Source organism: Vidua chalybeata, chromosome Z, assembly GCF_026979565.1.
Source record: "Vidua chalybeata isolate OUT-0048 chromosome Z, bVidCha1 merged haplotype, whole genome shotgun sequence".
Classification (NCBI taxonomy): Eukaryota; Metazoa; Chordata; class Aves; order Passeriformes; family Viduidae; genus Vidua; species Vidua chalybeata.
This window is the reverse complement of record NC_071570.1, coordinates 72,759,704-72,779,412: the sequence shown is the minus strand read 5'-3', so window position 1 is coordinate 72,779,412 and position 19,709 is coordinate 72,759,704. Positions and strand designations below refer to the sequence as shown.

Here is a 19,709-nt window from a genome sequence, read left to right as displayed (position 1 = left end):
AACTGCTGCAGAAAACTGCAGAACACTTCCACAAGCCAAACACACCTTTGCACAAAGGGAAAACAACCAAAGAAAGCCCTGTGACCTCCAGCACGAGCACCTGCGCCCTTGGCCACGGCCCTGCAGAAGCCCAGAGACAGAGCTTCACTGAGCCAAGCAGGCAGAAGCTGAGCCGCAGCCCCCAGCTCTTGGGTGCCTCAAGGTGACAGGCCAAAGGCCAATTTCTAGCTGTCCCTGCCTGCAGGAAATGGCCGCGTCCTGCGGGATTCCAGCACTCAGCATCCTCAGCCAGCAACAGCAAGTGCTGGCTGCTCAGAAACTTGCAGCTCTGCCTTGCACTAAAGACAGCACCACCCACAACTGGCACTTACTCTCTTGGAAGCATCAGGCTCTGCTGTGACCACAGCTGCAGGCTCGTGGTCCTCTTGCTCCTTTTGCTCCTCTTTGGCTTCTTCTCCAGGAGCAGAGGGAGCCGGGGCAGAGACTGCTGCTGCTTCTGTCATCTGTGGCAAGAGAGAAACATGAGGGACAGGCCGTTACCTATCGTTTAGAACCTCCTTTCTCCTCGCATCTACAACCACCTCTTTGAAGGAGAAATCATCAGCATTCTTAGCAATGGCATTCTAAGTCACTCCGGCCAGATTAAAATGGGCTAATTCAACAGAACTCTCTTTGCCTAGGAATTTGATAGTCCTCCCTGGCTGCTATCTGCAAGGCACAGTGCCTCTGCACAAGGGAGCTTTTAGCTCTTGAAAGCTGTGAAATGGAAAAGTAGGAAATAGCCAGCAAGGCCTTTGCTAGTGCTGCGGCAGACATGGAAAAGTAAAAGTGGATCAGAATCCCATTCGGTGCAGGAAAAGGGCAGGAAAGCTTGTGCAGAAGCATCTTTGCTTGCTGGGAAGAGAGAAAATCAGCAGGGCTTCTCCTCCTAGCAAGCCAAGAAACCACAAATTGGAAGCGTCACCTCCTCAGATGGCTAAAGCACTTGGATGCAGAGCGGGGAGGTTTGGCAGGGAAGCAGGCCTTGGGGTGAGCGCTGTCCTCTATGGATCTATGGAAGTGTGCCTGAAGGGCCCTGACGAGCCTCCCGTTGTCCAGGCTAAAGCTCCCTCAGCACCTCCTCCTTGGCCTTGCACTCCACAGCCTTCCCCAGCTCCCGTGTCCTCCTCTGCACACGCTCCAGCCCCTCAAGGACTTTCTGCTTCACAGGGGCCCACAACTGGGCACAGCACTCCCAGCTGTGGCCGCAGCGCTGCCCAGCCCAGGGGGACGCTCCCTGCCCTGCTCCTGCTGCCCCACTCTTGCTGACACAGGCCAGGACGCCCTTGGCCTTCTTGGCTCCCTGGCCACGCGCTGGCCCACCTTCAGCTGCTCTTGACCGGCACCCCTGGGTCCTTTGGGCCCACGCAGCTCCCCCACCACAAACTTGCCCCTTTGACTTCAAAGACAGCAGCCACAATTCCAAGATGTCCTTCCTCTTCTCAGCAACACAAGACAGCAGTCAAGGACTTGCAGCTTCACCCCCACCCGAGGCACTCATGCCATTTCCAAAGCTGCAGGCTTCATCCCAAAACGCATCCACAGCAACTTGCCCCTTCTGCTTTTTGCCTGGCAAGAAGCCTTCCCTACAAGGCACTTGCTTCCTTTGGCCTCACCCCACAAGAATGGCCTAGCCCAGCTTCATGGACAACGCAATCATCTCCTTGCCGCTTATCAAAAGCCAAAAGAGACTGTACAAGTGAAGAACTGCTGCAGAAAACTGCAGAACACTTCCACAAGCCAAACACACCTTTGCACAAAGGGAAAACAACCAAAGAAAGCCCTGTGACCTCCAGCACGAGCACCTGCGCCCTTGGCCACGGCCCTGCAGAAGCCCAGAGACAGAGCTTCACTGAGCCAAGCAGGCAGAAGCTGAGCCGCAGCCCCCAGCTCTTGGGTGCCTCAAGGTGACAGGCCAAAGGCCAATTTCTAGCTGTCCCTGCCTGCAGGAAATGGCCGCGTCCTGCGGGATTCCAGCACTCAGCATCCTCAGCCAGCAACAGCAAGTGCTGGCTGCTCAGAAACTTGCAGCTCTGCCTTGCACTAAAGACAGCACCACCCACAACTGGCACTTACTCTCTTGGAAGCATCAGGCTCTGCTGTGACCACAGCTGCAGGCTCGTGGTCCTCTTGCTCCTTTTGCTCCTCTTTGGCTTCTTCTCCAGGAGCAGAGGGAGCCGGGGCAGAGACTGCTGCTGCTTCTGTCATCTGTGGCAAGAGAGAAACATGAGGGACAGGCCGTTACCTATCGTTTAGAACCTCCTTTCTCCTCGCATCTACAACCACCTCTTTGAAGGAGAAATCATCAGCATTCTTAGCAATGGCATTCTAAGTCACTCCGGCCAGATTAAAATGGGCTAATTCAACAGAACTCTCTTTGCCTAGGAATTTGATAGTCCTCCCTGGCTGCTATCTGCAAGGCACAGTGCCTCTGCACAAGGGAGCTTTTAGCTCTTGAAAGCTGTGAAATGGAAAAGTAGGAAATAGCCAGCAAGGCCTTTGCTAGTGCTGCGGCAGACATGGAAAAGTAAAAGTGGATCAGAATCCCATTCGGTGCAGGAAAAGGGCAGGAAAGCTTGTGCAGAAGCATCTTTGCTTGCTGGGAAGAGAGAAAATCAGCAGGGCTTCTCCTCCTAGCAAGCCAAGAAACCACAAATTGGAAGCGTCACCTCCTCAGATGGCTAAAGCACTTGGATGCAGAGCGGGGAGGTTTGGCAGGGAAGCAGGCCTTGGGGTGAGCGCTGTCCTCTATGGATCTATGGAAGTGTGCCTGAAGGGCCCTGACGAGCCTCCCGTTGTCCAGGCTAAAGCTCCCTCAGCACCTCCTCCTTGGCCTTGCACTCCACAGCCTTCCCCAGCTCCCGTGTCCTCCTCTGCACACGCTCCAGCCCCTCAAGGACTTTCTGCTTCACAGGGGCCCACAACTGGGCACAGCACTCCCAGCTGTGGCCGCAGCGCTGCCCAGCCCAGGGGGACGCTCCCTGCCCTGCTCCTGCTGCCCCACTCTTGCTGACACAGGCCAGGACGCCCTTGGCCTTCTTGGCTCCCTGGCCACGCGCTGGCCCACCTTCAGCTGCTCTTGACCGGCACCCCTGGGTCCTTTGGGCCCACGCAGCTCCCCCACCACAAACTTGCCCCTTTGACTTCAAAGACAGCAGCCACAATTCCAAGATGTCCTTCCTCTTCTCAGCAACACAAGACAGCAGTCAAGGACTTGCAGCTTCACCCCCACCCGAGGCACTCATGCCATTTCCAAAGCTGCAGGCTTCATCCCAAAACGCATCCACAGCAACTTGCCCCTTCTGCTTTTTGCCTGGCAAGAAGCCTTCCCTACAAGGCACTTGCTTCCTTTGGCCTCACCCCACAAGAATGGCCTAGCCCAGCTTCATGGACAACGCAATCATCTCCTTGCCGCTTATCAAAAGCCAAAAGAGACTGTACAAGTGAAGAACTGCTGCAGAAAACTGCAGAACACTTCCACAAGCCAAACACACCTTTGCACAAAGGGAAAACAACCAAAGAAAGCCCTGTGACCTCCAGCACGAGCACCTGCGCCCTTGGCCACGGCCCTGCAGAAGCCCAGAGACAGAGCTTCACTGAGCCAAGCAGGCAGAAGCTGAGCCGCAGCCCCCAGCTCTTGGGTGCCTCAAGGTGACAGGCCAAAGGCCAATTTCTAGCTGTCCCTGCCTGCAGGAAATGGCCGCGTCCTGCGGGATTCCAGCACTCAGCATCCTCAGCCAGCAACAGCAAGTGCTGGCTGCTCAGAAACTTGCAGCTCTGCCTTGCACTAAAGACAGCACCACCCACAACTGGCACTTACTCTCTTGGAAGCATCAGGCTCTGCTGTGACCACAGCTGCAGGCTCGTGGTCCTCTTGCTCCTTTTGCTCCTCTTTGGCTTCTTCTCCAGGAGCAGAGGGAGCCGGGGCAGAGACTGCTGCTGCTTCTGTCATCTGTGGCAAGAGAGAAACATGAGGGACAGGCCGTTACCTATCGTTTAGAACCTCCTTTCTCCTCGCATCTACAACCACCTCTTTGAAGGAGAAATCATCAGCATTCTTAGCAATGGCATTCTAAGTCACTCCGGCCAGATTAAAATGGGCTAATTCAAGAGAACTCTCTTTGCCTAGGAATTTGATAGTCCTCCCTGGCTGCTATCTGCAAGGCACAGTGCCTCTGCACAAGGGAGCTTTTAGCTCTTGAAAGCTGTGAAATGGAAAAGTAGGAAATAGCCAGCAAGGCCTTTGCTAGTGCTGCGGCAGACATGGAAAAGTAAAAGTGGATCAGAATCCCATTCGGTGCAGGAAAAGGGCAGGAAAGCTTGTGCAGAAGCATCTTTGCTTGCTGGGAAGAGAGAAAATCAGCAGGGCTTCTCCTCCTAGCAAGCCAAGAAACCACAAATTGGAAGCGTCACCTCCTCAGATGGCTAAAGCACTTGGATGCAGAGCGGGGAGGTTTGGCAGGGAAGCAGGCCTTGGGGTGAGCGCTGTCCTCTATGGATCTATGGAAGTGTGCCTGAAGGGCCCTGACGAGCCTCCCGTTGTCCAGGCTAAAGCTCCCTCAGCACCTCCTCCTTGGCCTTGCACTCCACAGCCTTCCCCAGCTCCCGTGTCCTCCTCTGCACACGCTCCAGCCCCTCAAGGACTTTCTGCTTCACAGGGGCCCACAACTGGGCACAGCACTCCCAGCTGTGGCCGCAGCGCTGCCCAGCCCAGGGGGACGCTCCCTGCCCTGCTCCTGCTGCCCCACTCTTGCTGACACAGGCCAGGACGCCCTTGGCCTTCTTGGCTCCCTGGCCACGCGCTGGCCCACCTTCAGCTGCTCTTGACCGGCACCCCTGGGTCCTTTGGGCCCACGCAGCTCCCCCACCACAAACTTGCCCCTTTGACTTCAAAGACAGCAGCCACAATTCCAAGATGTCCTTCCTCTTCTCAGCAACACAAGACAGCAGTCAAGGACTTGCAGCTTCACCCCCACCCGAGGCACTCATGCCATTTCCAAAGCTGCAGGCTTCATCCCAAAACGCATCCACAGCAACTTGCCCCTTCTGCTTTTTGCCTGGCAAGAAGCCTTCCCTACAAGGCACTTGCTTCCTTTGGCCTCACCCCACAAGAATGGCCTAGCCCAGCTTCATGGACAACGCAATCATCTCCTTGCCGCTTATCAAAAGCCAAAAGAGACTGTACAAGTGAAGAACTGCTGCAGAAAACTGCAGAACACTTCCACAAGCCAAACACACCTTTGCACAAAGGGAAAACAACCAAAGAAAGCCCTGTGACCTCCAGCACGAGCACCTGCGCCCTTGGCCACGGCCCTGCAGAAGCCCAGAGACAGAGCTTCACTGAGCCAAGCAGGCAGAAGCTGAGCCGCAGCCCCCAGCTCTTGGGTGCCTCAAGGTGACAGGCCAAAGGCCAATTTCTAGCTGTCCCTGCCTGCAGGAAATGGCCGCGTCCTGCGGGATTCCAGCACTCAGCATCCTCAGCCAGCAACAGCAAGTGCTGGCTGCTCAGAAACTTGCAGCTCTGCCTTGCACTAAAGACAGCACCACCCACAACTGGCACTTACTCTCTTGGAAGCCATCAGGCTCTGCTGTGACCACAGCTGCAGGCTCGTGGTCCTCTTGCTCCTTTTGCTCCTCTTTGGCTTCTTCTCCAGGAGCAGAGGGAGCCGGGGCAGAGACTGCTGCTGCTTCTGTCATCTGTGGCAAGAGAGAAACATGAGGGACAGGCCGTTACCTATCGTTTAGAACCTCCTTTCTCCTCGCATCTACAACCACCTCTTTGAAGGAGAAATCATCAGCATTCTTAGCAATGGCATTCTAAGTCACTCCGGCCAGATTAAAATGGGCTAATTCAACAGAACTCTCTTTGCCTAGGAATTTGATAGTCCTCCCTGGCTGCTATCTGCAAGGCACAGTGCCTCTGCACAAGGGAGCTTTTAGCTCTTGAAAGCTGTGAAATGGAAAAGTAGGAAATAGCCAGCAAGGCCTTTGCTAGTGCTGCGGCAGACATGGAAAAGTAAAAGTGGATCAGAATCCCATTCGGTGCAGGAAAAGGGCAGGAAAGCTTGTGCAGAAGCATCTTTGCTTGCTGGGAAGAGAGAAAATCAGCAGGGCTTCTCCTCCTAGCAAGCCAAGAAACCACAAATTGGAAGCGTCACCTCCTCAGATGGCTAAAGCACTTGGATGCAGAGCGGGGAGGTTTGGCAGGGAAGCAGGCCTTGGGGTGAGCGCTGTCCTCTATGGATCTATGGAAGTGTGCCTGAAGGGCCCTGACGAGCCTCCCGTTGTCCAGGCTAAAGCTCCCTCAGCACCTCCTCCTTGGCCTTGCACTCCACAGCCTTCCCCAGCTCCCGTGTCCTCCTCTGCACACGCTCCAGCCCCTCAAGGACTTTCTGCTTCACAGGGGCCCACAACTGGGCACAGCACTCCCAGCTGTGGCCGCAGCGCTGCCCAGCCCAGGGGGACGCTCCCTGCCCTGCTCCTGCTGCCCCACTCTTGCTGACACAGGCCAGGACGCCCTTGGCCTTCTTGGCTCCCTGGCCACGCGCTGGCCCACCTTCAGCTGCTCTTGACCGGCACCCCTGGGTCCTTTGGGCCCACGCAGCTCCCCCACCACAAACTTGCCCCTTTGACTTCAAAGACAGCAGCCACAATTCCAAGATGTCCTTCCTCTTCTCAGCAACACAAGACAGCAGTCAAGGACTTGCAGCTTCACCCCCACCCGAGGCACTCATGCCATTTCCAAAGCTGCAGGCTTCATCCCAAAACGCATCCACAGCAACTTGCCCCTTCTGCTTTTTGCCTGGCAAGAAGCCTTCCCTACAAGGCACTTGCTTCCTTTGGCCTCACCCCACAAGAATGGCCTAGCCCAGCTTCATGGACAACGCAATCATCTCCTTGCCGCTTATCAAAAGCCAAAAGAGACTGTACAAGTGAAGAACTGCTGCAGAAAACTGCAGAACACTTCCACAAGCCAAACACACCTTTGCACAAAGGGAAAACAACCAAAGAAAGCCCTGTGACCTCCAGCACGAGCACCTGCGCCCTTGGCCACGGCCCTGCAGAAGCCCAGAGACAGAGCTTCACTGAGCCAAGCAGGCAGAAGCTGAGCCGCAGCCCCCAGCTCTTGGGTGCCTCAAGGTGACAGGCCAAAGGCCAATTTCTAGCTGTCCCTGCCTGCAGGAAATGGCCGCGTCCTGCGGGATTCCAGCACTCAGCATCCTCAGCCAGCAACAGCAAGTGCTGGCTGCTCAGAAACTTGCAGCTCTGCCTTGCACTAAAGACAGCACCACCCACAACTGGCACTTACTCTCTTGGAAGCATCAGGCTCTGCTGTGACCACAGCTGCAGGCTCGTGGTCCTCTTGCTCCTTTTGCTCCTCTTTGGCTTCTTCTCCAGGAGCAGAGGGAGCCGGGGCAGAGACTGCTGCTGCTTCTGTCATCTGTGGCAAGAGAGAAACATGAGGGACAGGCCGTTACCTATCGTTTAGAACCTCCTTTCTCCTCGCATCTACAACCACCTCTTTGAAGGAGAAATCATCAGCATTCTTAGCAATGGCATTCTAAGTCACTCCGGCCAGATTAAAATGGGCTAATTCAACAGAACTCTCTTTGCCTAGGAATTTGATAGTCCTCCCTGGCTGCTATCTGCAAGGCACAGTGCCTCTGCACAAGGGAGCTTTTAGCTCTTGAAAGCTGTGAAATGGAAAAGTAGGAAATAGCCAGCAAGGCCTTTGCTAGTGCTGCGGCAGACATGGAAAAGTAAAAGTGGATCAGAATCCCATTCGGTGCAGGAAAAGGGCAGGAAAGCTTGTGCAGAAGCATCTTTGCTTGCTGGGAAGAGAGAAAATCAGCAGGGCTTCTCCTCCTAGCAAGCCAAGAAACCACAAATTGGAAGCGTCACCTCCTCAGATGGCTAAAGCACTTGGATGCAGAGCGGGGAGGTTTGGCAGGGAAGCAGGCCTTGGGGTGAGCGCTGTCCTCTATGGATCTATGGAAGTGTGCCTGAAGGGCCCTGACGAGCCTCCCGTTGTCCAGGCTAAAGCTCCCTCAGCACCTCCTCCTTGGCCTTGCACTCCACAGCCTTCCCCAGCTCCCGTGTCCTCCTCTGCACACGCTCCAGCCCCTCAAGGACTTTCTGCTTCACAGGGGCCCACAACTGGGCACAGCACTCCCAGCTGTGGCCGCAGCGCTGCCCAGCCCAGGGGGACGCTCCCTGCCCTGCTCCTGCTGCCCCACTCTTGCTGACACAGGCCAGGACGCCCTTGGCCTTCTTGGCTCCCTGGCCACGCGCTGGCCCACCTTCAGCTGCTCTTGACCGGCACCCCTGGGTCCTTTGGGCCCACGCAGCTCCCCCACCACAAACTTGCCCCTTTGACTTCAAAGACAGCAGCCACAATTCCAAGATGTCCTTCCTCTTCTCAGCAACACAAGACAGCAGTCAAGGACTTGCAGCTTCACCCCCACCCGAGGCACTCATGCCATTTCCAAAGCTGCAGGCTTCATCCCAAAACGCATCCACAGCAACTTGCCCCTTCTGCTTTTTGCCTGGCAAGAAGCCTTCCCTACAAGGCACTTGCTTCCTTTGGCCTCACCCCACAAGAATGGCCTAGCCCAGCTTCATGGACAACGCAATCATCTCCTTGCCGCTTATCAAAAGCCAAAAGAGACTGTACAAGTGAAGAACTGCTGCAGAAAACTGCAGAACACTTCCACAAGCCAAACACACCTTTGCACAAAGGGAAAACAACCAAAGAAAGCCCTGTGACCTCCAGCACGAGCACCTGCGCCCTTGGCCACGGCCCTGCAGAAGCCCAGAGACAGAGCTTCACTGAGCCAAGCAGGCAGAAGCTGAGCCGCAGCCCCCAGCTCTTGGGTGCCTCAAGGTGACAGGCCAAAGGCCAATTTCTAGCTGTCCCTGCCTGCAGGAAATGGCCGCGTCCTGCGGGATTCCAGCACTCAGCATCCTCAGCCAGCAACAGCAAGTGCTGGCTGCTCAGAAACTTGCAGCTCTGCCTTGCACTAAAGACAGCACCACCCACAACTGGCACTTACTCTCTTGGAAGCATCAGGCTCTGCTGTGACCACAGCTGCAGGCTCGTGGTCCTCTTGCTCCTTTTGCTCCTCTTTGGCTTCTTCTCCAGGAGCAGAGGGAGCCGGGGCAGAGACTGCTGCTGCTTCTGTCATCTGTGGCAAGAGAGAAACATGAGGGACAGGCCGTTACCTATCGTTTAGAACCTCCTTTCTCCTCGCATCTACAACCACCTCTTTGAAGGAGAAATCATCAGCATTCTTAGCAATGGCATTCTAAGTCACTCCGGCCAGATTAAAATGGGCTAATTCAACAGAACTCTCTTTGCCTAGGAATTTGATAGTCCTCCCTGGCTGCTATCTGCAAGGCACAGTGCCTCTGCACAAGGGAGCTTTTAGCTCTTGAAAGCTGTGAAATGGAAAAGTAGGAAATAGCCAGCAAGGCCTTTGCTAGTGCTGCGGCAGACATGGAAAAGTAAAAGTGGATCAGAATCCCATTCGGTGCAGGAAAAGGGCAGGAAAGCTTGTGCAGAAGCATCTTTGCTTGCTGGGAAGAGAGAAAATCAGCAGGGCTTCTCCTCCTAGCAAGCCAAGAAACCACAAATTGGAAGCGTCACCTCCTCAGATGGCTAAAGCACTTGGATGCAGAGCGGGGAGGTTTGGCAGGGAAGCAGGCCTTGGGGTGAGCGCTGTCCTCTATGGATCTATGGAAGTGTGCCTGAAGGGCCCTGACGAGCCTCCCGTTGTCCAGGCTAAAGCTCCCTCAGCACCTCCTCCTTGGCCTTGCACTCCACAGCCTTCCCCAGCTCCCGTGTCCTCCTCTGCACACGCTCCAGCCCCTCAAGGACTTTCTGCTTCACAGGGGCCCACAACTGGGCACAGCACTCCCAGCTGTGGCCGCAGCGCTGCCCAGCCCAGGGGGACGCTCCCTGCCCTGCTCCTGCTGCCCCACTCTTGCTGACACAGGCCAGGACGCCCTTGGCCTTCTTGGCTCCCTGGCCACGCGCTGGCCCACCTTCAGCTGCTCTTGACCGGCACCCCTGGGTCCTTTGGGCCCACGCAGCTCCCCCACCACAAACTTGCCCCTTTGACTTCAAAGACAGCAGCCACAATTCCAAGATGTCCTTCCTCTTCTCAGCAACACAAGACAGCAGTCAAGGACTTGCAGCTTCACCCCCACCCGAGGCACTCATGCCATTTCCAAAGCTGCAGGCTTCATCCCAAAACGCATCCACAGCAACTTGCCCCTTCTGCTTTTTGCCTGGCAAGAAGCCTTCCCTACAAGGCACTTGCTTCCTTTGGCCTCACCCCACAAGAATGGCCTAGCCCAGCTTCATGGACAACGCAATCATCTCCTTGCCGCTTATCAAAAGCCAAAAGAGACTGTACAAGTGAAGAACTGCTGCAGAAAACTGCAGAACACTTCCACAAGCCAAACACACCTTTGCACAAAGGGAAAACAACCAAAGAAAGCCCTGTGACCTCCAGCACGAGCACCTGCGCCCTTGGCCACGGCCCTGCAGAAGCCCAGAGACAGAGCTTCACTGAGCCAAGCAGGCAGAAGCTGAGCCGCAGCCCCCAGCTCTTGGGTGCCTCAAGGTGACAGGCCAAAGGCCAATTTCTAGCTGTCCCTGCCTGCAGGAAATGGCCGCGTCCTGCGGGATTCCAGCACTCAGCATCCTCAGCCAGCAACAGCAAGTGCTGGCTGCTCAGAAACTTGCAGCTCTGCCTTGCACTAAAGACAGCACCACCCACAACTGGCACTTACTCTCTTGGAAGCATCAGGCTCTGCTGTGACCACAGCTGCAGGCTCGTGGTCCTCTTGCTCCTTTTGCTCCTCTTTGGCTTCTTCTCCAGGAGCAGAGGGAGCCGGGGCAGAGACTGCTGCTGCTTCTGTCATCTGTGGCAAGAGAGAAACATGAGGGACAGGCCGTTACCTATCGTTTAGAACCTCCTTTCTCCTCGCATCTACAACCACCTCTTTGAAGGAGAAATCATCAGCATTCTTAGCAATGGCATTCTAAGTCACTCCGGCCAGATTAAAATGGGCTAATTCAACAGAACTCTCTTTGCCTAGGAATTTGATAGTCCTCCCTGGCTGCTATCTGCAAGGCACAGTGCCTCTGCACAAGGGAGCTTTTAGCTCTTGAAAGCTGTGAAATGGAAAAGTAGGAAATAGCCAGCAAGGCCTTTGCTAGTGCTGCGGCAGACATGGAAAAGTAAAAGTGGATCAGAATCCCATTCGGTGCAGGAAAAGGGCAGGAAAGCTTGTGCAGAAGCATCTTTGCTTGCTGGGAAGAGAGAAAATCAGCAGGGCTTCTCCTCCTAGCAAGCCAAGAAACCACAAATTGGAAGCGTCACCTCCTCAGATGGCTAAAGCACTTGGATGCAGAGCGGGGAGGTTTGGCAGGGAAGCAGGCCTTGGGGTGAGCGCTGTCCTCTATGGATCTATGGAAGTGTGCCTGAAGGGCCCTGACGAGCCTCCCGTTGTCCAGGCTAAAGCTCCCTCAGCACCTCCTCCTTGGCCTTGCACTCCACAGCCTTCCCCAGCTCCCGTGTCCTCCTCTGCACACGCTCCAGCCCCTCAAGGACTTTCTGCTTCACAGGGGCCCACAACTGGGCACAGCACTCCCAGCTGTGGCCGCAGCGCTGCCCAGCCCAGGGGGACGCTCCCTGCCCTGCTCCTGCTGCCCCACTCTTGCTGACACAGGCCAGGACGCCCTTGGCCTTCTTGGCTCCCTGGCCACGCGCTGGCCCACCTTCAGCTGCTCTTGACCGGCACCCCTGGGTCCTTTGGGCCCACGCAGCTCCCCCACCACAAAGTTGCCCCTTTGACTTCAAAGACAGCAGCCACAATTCCAAGATGTCCTTCCTCTTCTCAGCAACACAAGACAGCAGTCAAGGACTTGCAGCTTCACCCCCACCCGAGGCACTCATGCCATTTCCAAAGCTGCAGGCTTCATCCCAAAACGCATCCACAGCAACTTGCCCCTTCTGCTTTTTGCCTGGCAAGAAGCCTTCCCTACAAGGCACTTGCTTCCTTTGGCCTCACCCCACAAGAATGGCCTAGCCCAGCTTCATGGACAACGCAATCATCTCCTTGCCGCTTATCAAAAGCCAAAAGAGACTGTACAAGTGAAGAACTGCTGCAGAAAACTGCAGAACACTTCCACAAGCCAAACACACCTTTGCACAAAGGGCAAACAACCAAAGAAAGCCCTGTGACCTCCAGCACGAGCACCTGCGCCCTTGGCCACGGCCCTGCAGAAGCCCAGAGACAGAGCTTCACTGAGCCAAGCAGGCAGAAGCTGAGCCGCAGCCCCCAGCTCTTGGGTGCCTCAAGGTGACAGGCCAAAGGCCAATTTCTAGCTGTCCCTGCCTGCAGGAAATGGCCGCGTCCTGCGGGATTCCAGCACTCAGCATCCTCAGCCAGCAACAGCAAGTGCTGGCTGCTCAGAAACTTGCAGCTCTGCCTTGCACTAAAGACAGCACCACCCACAACTGGCACTTACTCTCTTGGAGCCATCAGGCTCTGCTGTGACCACAGCTGCAGGCTCGTGGTCCTCTTGCTCCTTTTGCTCCTCTTTGGCTTCTTCTCCAGGAGCAGAGGGAGCCGGGGCAGAGACTGCTGCTGCTTCTGTCATCTGTGGCAAGAGAGAAACATGAGGGACAGGCCGTTACCTATCGTTTAGAACCTCCTTTCTCCTCGCATCTACAACCACCTCTTTGAAGGAGAAATCATCAGCATTCTTAGCAATGGCATTCTAAGTCACTCCGGCCAGATTAAAATGGGCTAATTCAACAGAACTCTCTTTTGCCTAGGAATTTGATAGTCCTCCCTGGCTGCTATCTGCAAGGCACAGTGCCTCTGCACAAGGGAGCTTTTAGCTCTTGAAAGCTGTGAAATGGAAAAGTAGGAAATAGCCAGCAAGGCCTTTGCTAGTGCTGCGGCAGACATGGAAAAGTAAAAGTGGATCAGAATCCCATTCGGTGCAGGAAAAGGGCAGGAAAGCTTGTGCAGAAGCATCTTTGCTTGCTGGGAAGAGAGAAAATCAGCAGGGCTTCTCCTCCTAGCAAGCCAAGAAACCACAAATTGGAAGTGTCACCTCCTCAGATGGCTAAAGCACTTGGATGCAGAGCGGGGAGGTTTGGCAGGGAAGCAGGCCTTGGGGTGAGCGCTGTCCTCTATGGATCTATGGAAGTGTGCCTGAAGGGCCCTGACGAGCCTCCCGTTGTCCAGGCTAAAGCTCCCTCAGCACCTCCTCCTTGGCCTTGCACTCCACAGCCTTCCCCAGCTCCCGTGTCCTCCTCTGCACACGCTCCAGCCCCTCAAGGACTTTCTGCTTCACAGGGGCCCACAACTGGGCACAGCACTCCCAGCTGTGGCCGCAGCGCTGCCCAGCCCAGGGGGACGCTCCCTGCCCTGCTCCTGCTGCCCCACTCTTGCTGACACAGGCCAGGACGCCCTTGGCCTTCTTGGCTCCCTGGCCACGCGCTGGCCCACCTTCAGCTGCTCTTGACCGGCACCCCTGGGTCCTTTGGGCCCACGCAGCTCCCCCACCACAAACTTGCCCCTTTGACTTCAAAGACAGCAGCCACAATTCCAAGATGTCCTTCCTCTTCTCAGCAACACAAGACAGCAGTCAAGGACTTGCAGCTTCACCCCCACCCGAGGCACTCATGCCATTTCCAAAGCTGCAGGCTTCATCCCAAAACGCATCCACAGCAACTTGCCCCTTCTGCTTTTTGCCTGGCAAGAAGCCTTCCCTACAAGGCACTTGCTTCCTTTGGCCTCACCCCACAAGAATGGCCTAGCCCAGCTTCATGGACAACGCAATCATCTCCTTGCCGCTTATCAAAAGCCAAAAGAGACTGTACAAGTGAAGAACTGCTGCAGAAAACTGCAGAACACTTCCACAAGCCAAACACACCTTTGCACAAAGGGCAAACAACCAAAGAAAGCCCTGTGACCTCCAGCACGAGCACCTGCGCCCTTGGCCACGGCCCTGCAGAAGCCCAGAGACAGAGCTTCACTGAGCCAAGCAGGCAGAAGCTGAGCCGCAGCCCCCAGCTCTTGGGTGCCTCAAGGTGACAGGCCAAAGGCCAATTTCTAGCTGTCCCTGCCTGCAGGAAATGGCTGCGTCCTGCGGGATTCCAGCACTCAGCATCCTCAGCCAGCAACAGCAAGTGCTGGCTGCTCAGAAACTTGCAGCTCTGCCTTGCACTAAAGACAGCACCACCCACAACTGGCACTTACTCTCTTGGAAGCATCAGGCTCTGCTGTGACCACAGCTGCAGGCTTGTGGTCCTCTTGCTCCTTTTGCTCCCCTTTGGCTTCTTCTCCAGGAGCAGAGGGAGCCGGGGCAGAGACTTCTGCTGCTTCTGTCATCTGTGGCAAGAGAGAAACATGAGGGACAGGCCGTTACCTATCGTTTAGAACCTCCTTTCTCCTCGCATCTACAACCACCTCTTTGAAGGAGAAATCATCAGCATTCTTAGCAATGGCATTCTAAGTCACTCCGGCCAGATTAAAATGGGCTAATTCAAGAGAACTCTCTTTGCCTAGGAATTTGATAGTCCTCCCTGGCTGCTATCTGCAAGGCACAGTGCCTCTGCACAAGGGAGCTTTTAGCTCTTGAAAGCTGTGAAATGGAAAAGTAGGAAATAGCCAGCAAGGCCTTTGCTAGTGCTGCGGCAGACATGGAAAAGTAAAAGTGGATCAGAATCCCATTCGGTGCAGGAAAAGGGCAGGAAAGCTTGTGCAGAAGCATCTTTGCTTGCTGGGAAGAGAGAAAATCAGCAGGGCTTCTCCTCCTAGCAAGCCAAGAAACCACAAATTGGAAGTGTCACCTCCTCAGATGGCTAAAGCACTTGGATGCAGAGCGGGGAGGTTTGGCAGGGAAGCAGGCCTTGGGGTGAGCGCTGTCCTCTATGGATCTATGGAAGTGTGCCTGAAGGGCCCTGACGAGCCTCCCGTTGTCCAGGCTAAAGCTCCCTCAGCACCTCCTCCTTGGCCTTGCACTCCACAGCCTTCCCCAGCTCCCGTGTCCTCCTCTGCACACGCTCCAGCCCCTCAAGGACTTTCTGCTTCACAGGGGCCCACAACTGGGCACAGCACTCCCAGCTGTGGCCGCAGCGCTGCCCAGCCCAGGGGGACGCTCACTGCCCTGCTCCTGCTGCCCCACTCTTGCTGACACAGGCCAGGACGCCCTTGGCCTTCTTGGCTCCCTGGCCACGCGCTGGCCCACCTTCAGCTGCTCTTGACCGGCACCCCTGGGTCCTTTGGGCCCACGCAGCTCCCCCACCACAAACTTGCCCCTTTGACTTCAAAGACAGCAGCCACAATTCCAAGATGTCCTTCCTCTTCTCAGCAACACAAGACAGCAGTCAAGGACTTGCAGCTTCACCCCCACCCAAGGCACTCATGCCATTTCCAAAGCTGCAGGCTTCATCCCAAAACGCATCCACAGAAACTTGCCCCTTCTGCTTTTTGCCTGGCAAGCAGCCTTCCCAACGAGGCACTTGCTTCCTTTGGCCTCACCCCACAAGAATGGCCTAGCCCAGCTTCATGGACAACGCAATCATCTCCTTGCAGCTTATCAAAAGCCAAAAGAGACTGTACAAGTGAAGAACTGCTGCAGAAAACTGCAGAACACTTCCACAAGCCAAACACACCTTTGCACAAAGGGAAAACAACCAAAGAAAGCCCTGTGACCTCCAGCACTGTCGTGGGGACAGGACATTTTCATGCTCATTATCCCAGTCGTGGTTTTTGTTCCCTGTCCTCAGTTTGTTTTGTCTTCCTTCCCCCCCCCCCCCCCCCCCCCGGCTGGCTGCTGGCTTGCCGCTTAGCTTACTTGCTGCTTTTGCTTGCTGCTGGCTGCATGCTTTGCTGGCTCTGCTTTCCTCTCTTTTTTCTCTGCTTTTCGCTGGCTTGCCTTTTTTCCATTTTTTTTTCCCTTTTTCCCGGTTTCCGTTGTTCCCTTTCCCCCCCACCAAGACATCGTACCTACTCCGGGCAAGAGCTCCCCCGGGGTCTGTGAAAGAAGCTGCATACCCTCTACAGCAGAAAGAAATACAGCTCAACCCTCTTAGACTAGTAAAAACATCTGTAGTCATCTTAAGCTATTTCTCTTGTGCTGAGGAGTGTTTTTTGTTGTGCCTTAATAAACAAATTTTTTCCACTTCCCCTCTAAAAGAATTCCTCCCAAACCCAGTAGTAAAGGAGAAGTTGCAGAAAGTTTAGTTTCCTATAAGAAGCTCCTTTAGAGGTGTTTTCCCCTAATTTGTCCAAAACCAGGACAAATAATTTGGTGGCCCGTACGGGGAAGCCCAGACAAAGTAGAAAAAACTTTATTCTAATAATATTTTTAGCTTTAACCGTTCTGCGAGAATATTGGTATGTCTCTTTTTAAAGTTATGATATCATTTGGAGTGAAAGCCTGCCTCTATTTGTAGTCATTAGAGTTCTTCGAAGTTTTGATCGCTTTATAGTCCCTAGAGTTATTTTCTTATCCAGAAGTAGCTCCGGTATTGTCCCTAATACGTAGCTTTTGTAGCAGAGGGGCACTAACGAGAATATTTATCGGGCTGGGCTTGGCTGTAATACTCTGCAAGGGGCTTATAAAAATGTTGTTATCGGCTCCAAGAATGTATAACTCGTGGTTGTGGCTGTGTACTAAATTTGTTATGGGGGAAGAAGTTTTTCAGCCTTTGCTTTCCTTTTTCTCCTCCGAATTGTTTACATCTCTGTTAAGAAATATCCTGTCCTCCCTGACTGCCAAAAATACCATCTTTCTGTTATTTAATTTAATAACCTTTCTCTATACTGTCCGCAGTTTATATAAGATGAAGGCTGAGATTTCTAGAGGGGCTGGTGAGACCTCTAATTTAAGAGTACAACCAAAGGTGAAAAATCCTGAGTGGTGTGGGAAATGGGAAGATATGAGCAAAATTTTAAAGGAGTTTTCTGATCCTGTAGTTTGGGACTTTCCATCTGAACACATCCAGAACCCAGCTGAGGTGGCGAAGTATTTGAAAGGGAAATGCCAGGATAACCCCAAGGAGAAAAAGATCATTGCAGTGAGCTGGGCCCTAGCATATGCTTATCGTACTCTGCTCGATACTGTAGGGCAGCAGACAGAAAAAGAGGGGCAGGGAGATAAACCAGCAGCAATCCCAGTCACTCAGGCTGCAGCCAACAGCCCAGGTTCAAACCCAGTAGTTAAACCAGACTGTAAGCCTCAACCAATGGCCGTGGCTACTAGCACATGAAGTAGAAAGTGCACAGAAAAGACTGATCAACCCGTGAATGACAATAATGAGTACGATGCAAGAGAAGGACCCTCAACACCTCCTGACATAAAATCAAGAGTCAAAGCAAGTAGCACAAAATCAGAAGCTAATATTGATTCCTTCTCCCTGAAGGACCTCCGAGGCCTAAGGAAGGATTATCGGTGACAGCCCGACAAATCTATAATTAATTGGCTGGTCCGCCTTTGGGATGCGGCAGGGGAGGCTACCATTCTAGATGGCACTGAAGCAAAGCATTTGGGGTCCCTGTCACATGATCCTGTCATCGACCAAGGCATGATGAGGGGCGCTAGCCCTCACAGCCTCTGGGAACGGGTCCTGGACAGCGTAGCACAAAGATATCTGTGTGCCGATGACCTCTATGTCCAGCAGACACGATAGAAGACCATAGAACAAGAGATCCAGCGCCTAAAGGAGATGGCAGTAGTAGAGATCATTTTTTCAAAAGACGTAACAATAACAATTAAGAATCCGGACCTTGTACCATGCACACCTGTAATGTAGAGAAAACTAGTGCGACTTAGGCCACCTGAATACGCTTCTGCTCTAGCAATAATAAAGCAAGAAGAAGTATATGAAACTGTGCTTAATATGGCAAAAAAGCTTCAGGCATATGCGGATGCTGTACATGGCCCGACCCATGCCAGAATTGCAGCTGTGGAGACAAGACTGCAAGAATTAAAAAGAAAAATAGAAGAAAGCCGCAAGAAACTCAAAGAAGAGATTAAGGAGGACCTCCTCCAAATCTCAGCTGTGCAAATTAGAAACCCTAGCACCCAACACAGACGTTCCTTTGTTAGGGAGAGAAAGTACACCCCACGAGCTGAGTTGTAGTTCTTCTTGCGTGAGTCTAGAGAAAACATGAAGAAATAGGATAAGAAGCCTACTGCTATTCTGGCACAACGGGTGCGTGAATTGAAGGAAAGTAAGAAAAGAAAAGCAGCCCCAGTTGCCCGTAGCCAAACAGCCAGGTATAATGATAACACGCCTGATCCCCTTGAGGGAACCTCCAAGACATATGCCCAAGGAAAGAAAGATAATCAGGCATAGAGGGGCCCTGCCTCTAGCCAGGTAGAGGCATAGAAAAATCGTGTTTTCTAGACAGTGTAGATCCGATAGCCTAGCACATCAAAGCCACAAAAATATAACGCTTTAGTAGATACTGGTGCACAGTATACGTTAATACCATCGAGATATGTAGGGGCAGAGCCTGTTTTCATTGCCGGTGTGACAGGGAGATCACAACAACTAACCCTAGTGAAAGCTGAGGTGAGCCTGACTAAGAAAGAATGGAAGAAACATCCCATTGTGACCGGCCCAGGGGCTCCATGTATTCTGGGCATAGACTTCCTCCGGAGCAGCTATTACAAAGACCTGAAGAGATTCAGGTAGGCCTTTAGAATTGCCGCTGTAAAAGCAGAAAGCATTAAACAATTAAACACCTTGCCTAGACTGACAGAAAACCCATCTGCAGTAAGGCTCCTAAAAGTGGAAGAGCAACGCGTACCAATTGCGACCTCAACAGTGCATCGCCGGCAGTATAGAACGAATCGAGATGCTGTGATCCCCATCCACAAAATAATTCGTAAGCTAAAAAGCCAAGAAGTAGTTAACAAAACCCACTCACCCTTCAACAGCCCCATCTGGCCTGTGCGTAAATCTGAAGGAGAATAGAGATTAACTGTAGACTACCAAGCATTAAATGAAGTGACTCCACCACTAAGCGCTGCTGTGCCGGACATACTGAAACTCCAGTACGAGCTGGAGTCCAAGGCAGCACAGTAGTATGCCACTATTAACATTGCTCATGCGTTTTTCTCCATTCCTCTAGCAGCAGAATACAGGCCTCAGTTTGCCTTTACGTGGAAGGGAGTGCAATACACCTAGAATCGACTGCCCCAGGGGTGGAAACACAGTCCTACCATCTGCCATAGACTAATCCAGGTTGCACTAAAAAAGGGTGAGGCTCCAGAACATTTACAGTATATCGATAATATTATTGTGTAGAGGAAAACGGCAGCAAAAGTGTTTGAGAAAAGAAAGAAAATAATCCAGATTCTCCTGAAAACCAGTTTTACCATCAAGAAGAGCAAAGTCAAGAGACCTGCTCAAGAAATCCAGTTCCTGAGAGTGAAGTAGCAAGATAGACAGCGTCAAATTCCTACAAATGTCATCAACAAGATCACAGCTATGTCCCCACCAACCAACAAGAAGGAGACTCAAGCTTTCTTAAGCGCCATAAGTTTTTAGAGAATACACATTCCTAAGTACAGTCAGATCATGAGCCCTCTTTACCTAGTCACCCGCAAGAAGAACAATTTCCATTAG

At 53.3% G+C, this 19,709-nt stretch overlaps 1 protein-coding gene across 17 annotated transcripts in view; it reads right to left on the bottom strand.

The window, feature by feature from the left end:
- The window catches only part of LOC128781674 (serine/threonine-protein kinase PAK 3-like), a 170,276-nt gene that overhangs the window by 71,918 nt on the left and 78,649 nt on the right, over positions 1 to 19,709 (bottom strand). For all 17 annotated transcript variants that reach the window (XR_008428446.1, XR_008428447.1, XM_053931442.1 and 14 more), the window contains one exon: positions 14,326 to 14,457. Coding sequence is in view for 15 of the 17 variants with exons in the window: in XM_053931442.1 (XP_053787417.1) it covers positions 14,326 to 14,457 (132 nt within the window). In the remaining 2 variants the exon portion in view is untranslated. The remainder of the gene's footprint in view (positions 1 to 14,325; positions 14,458 to 19,709) is intronic.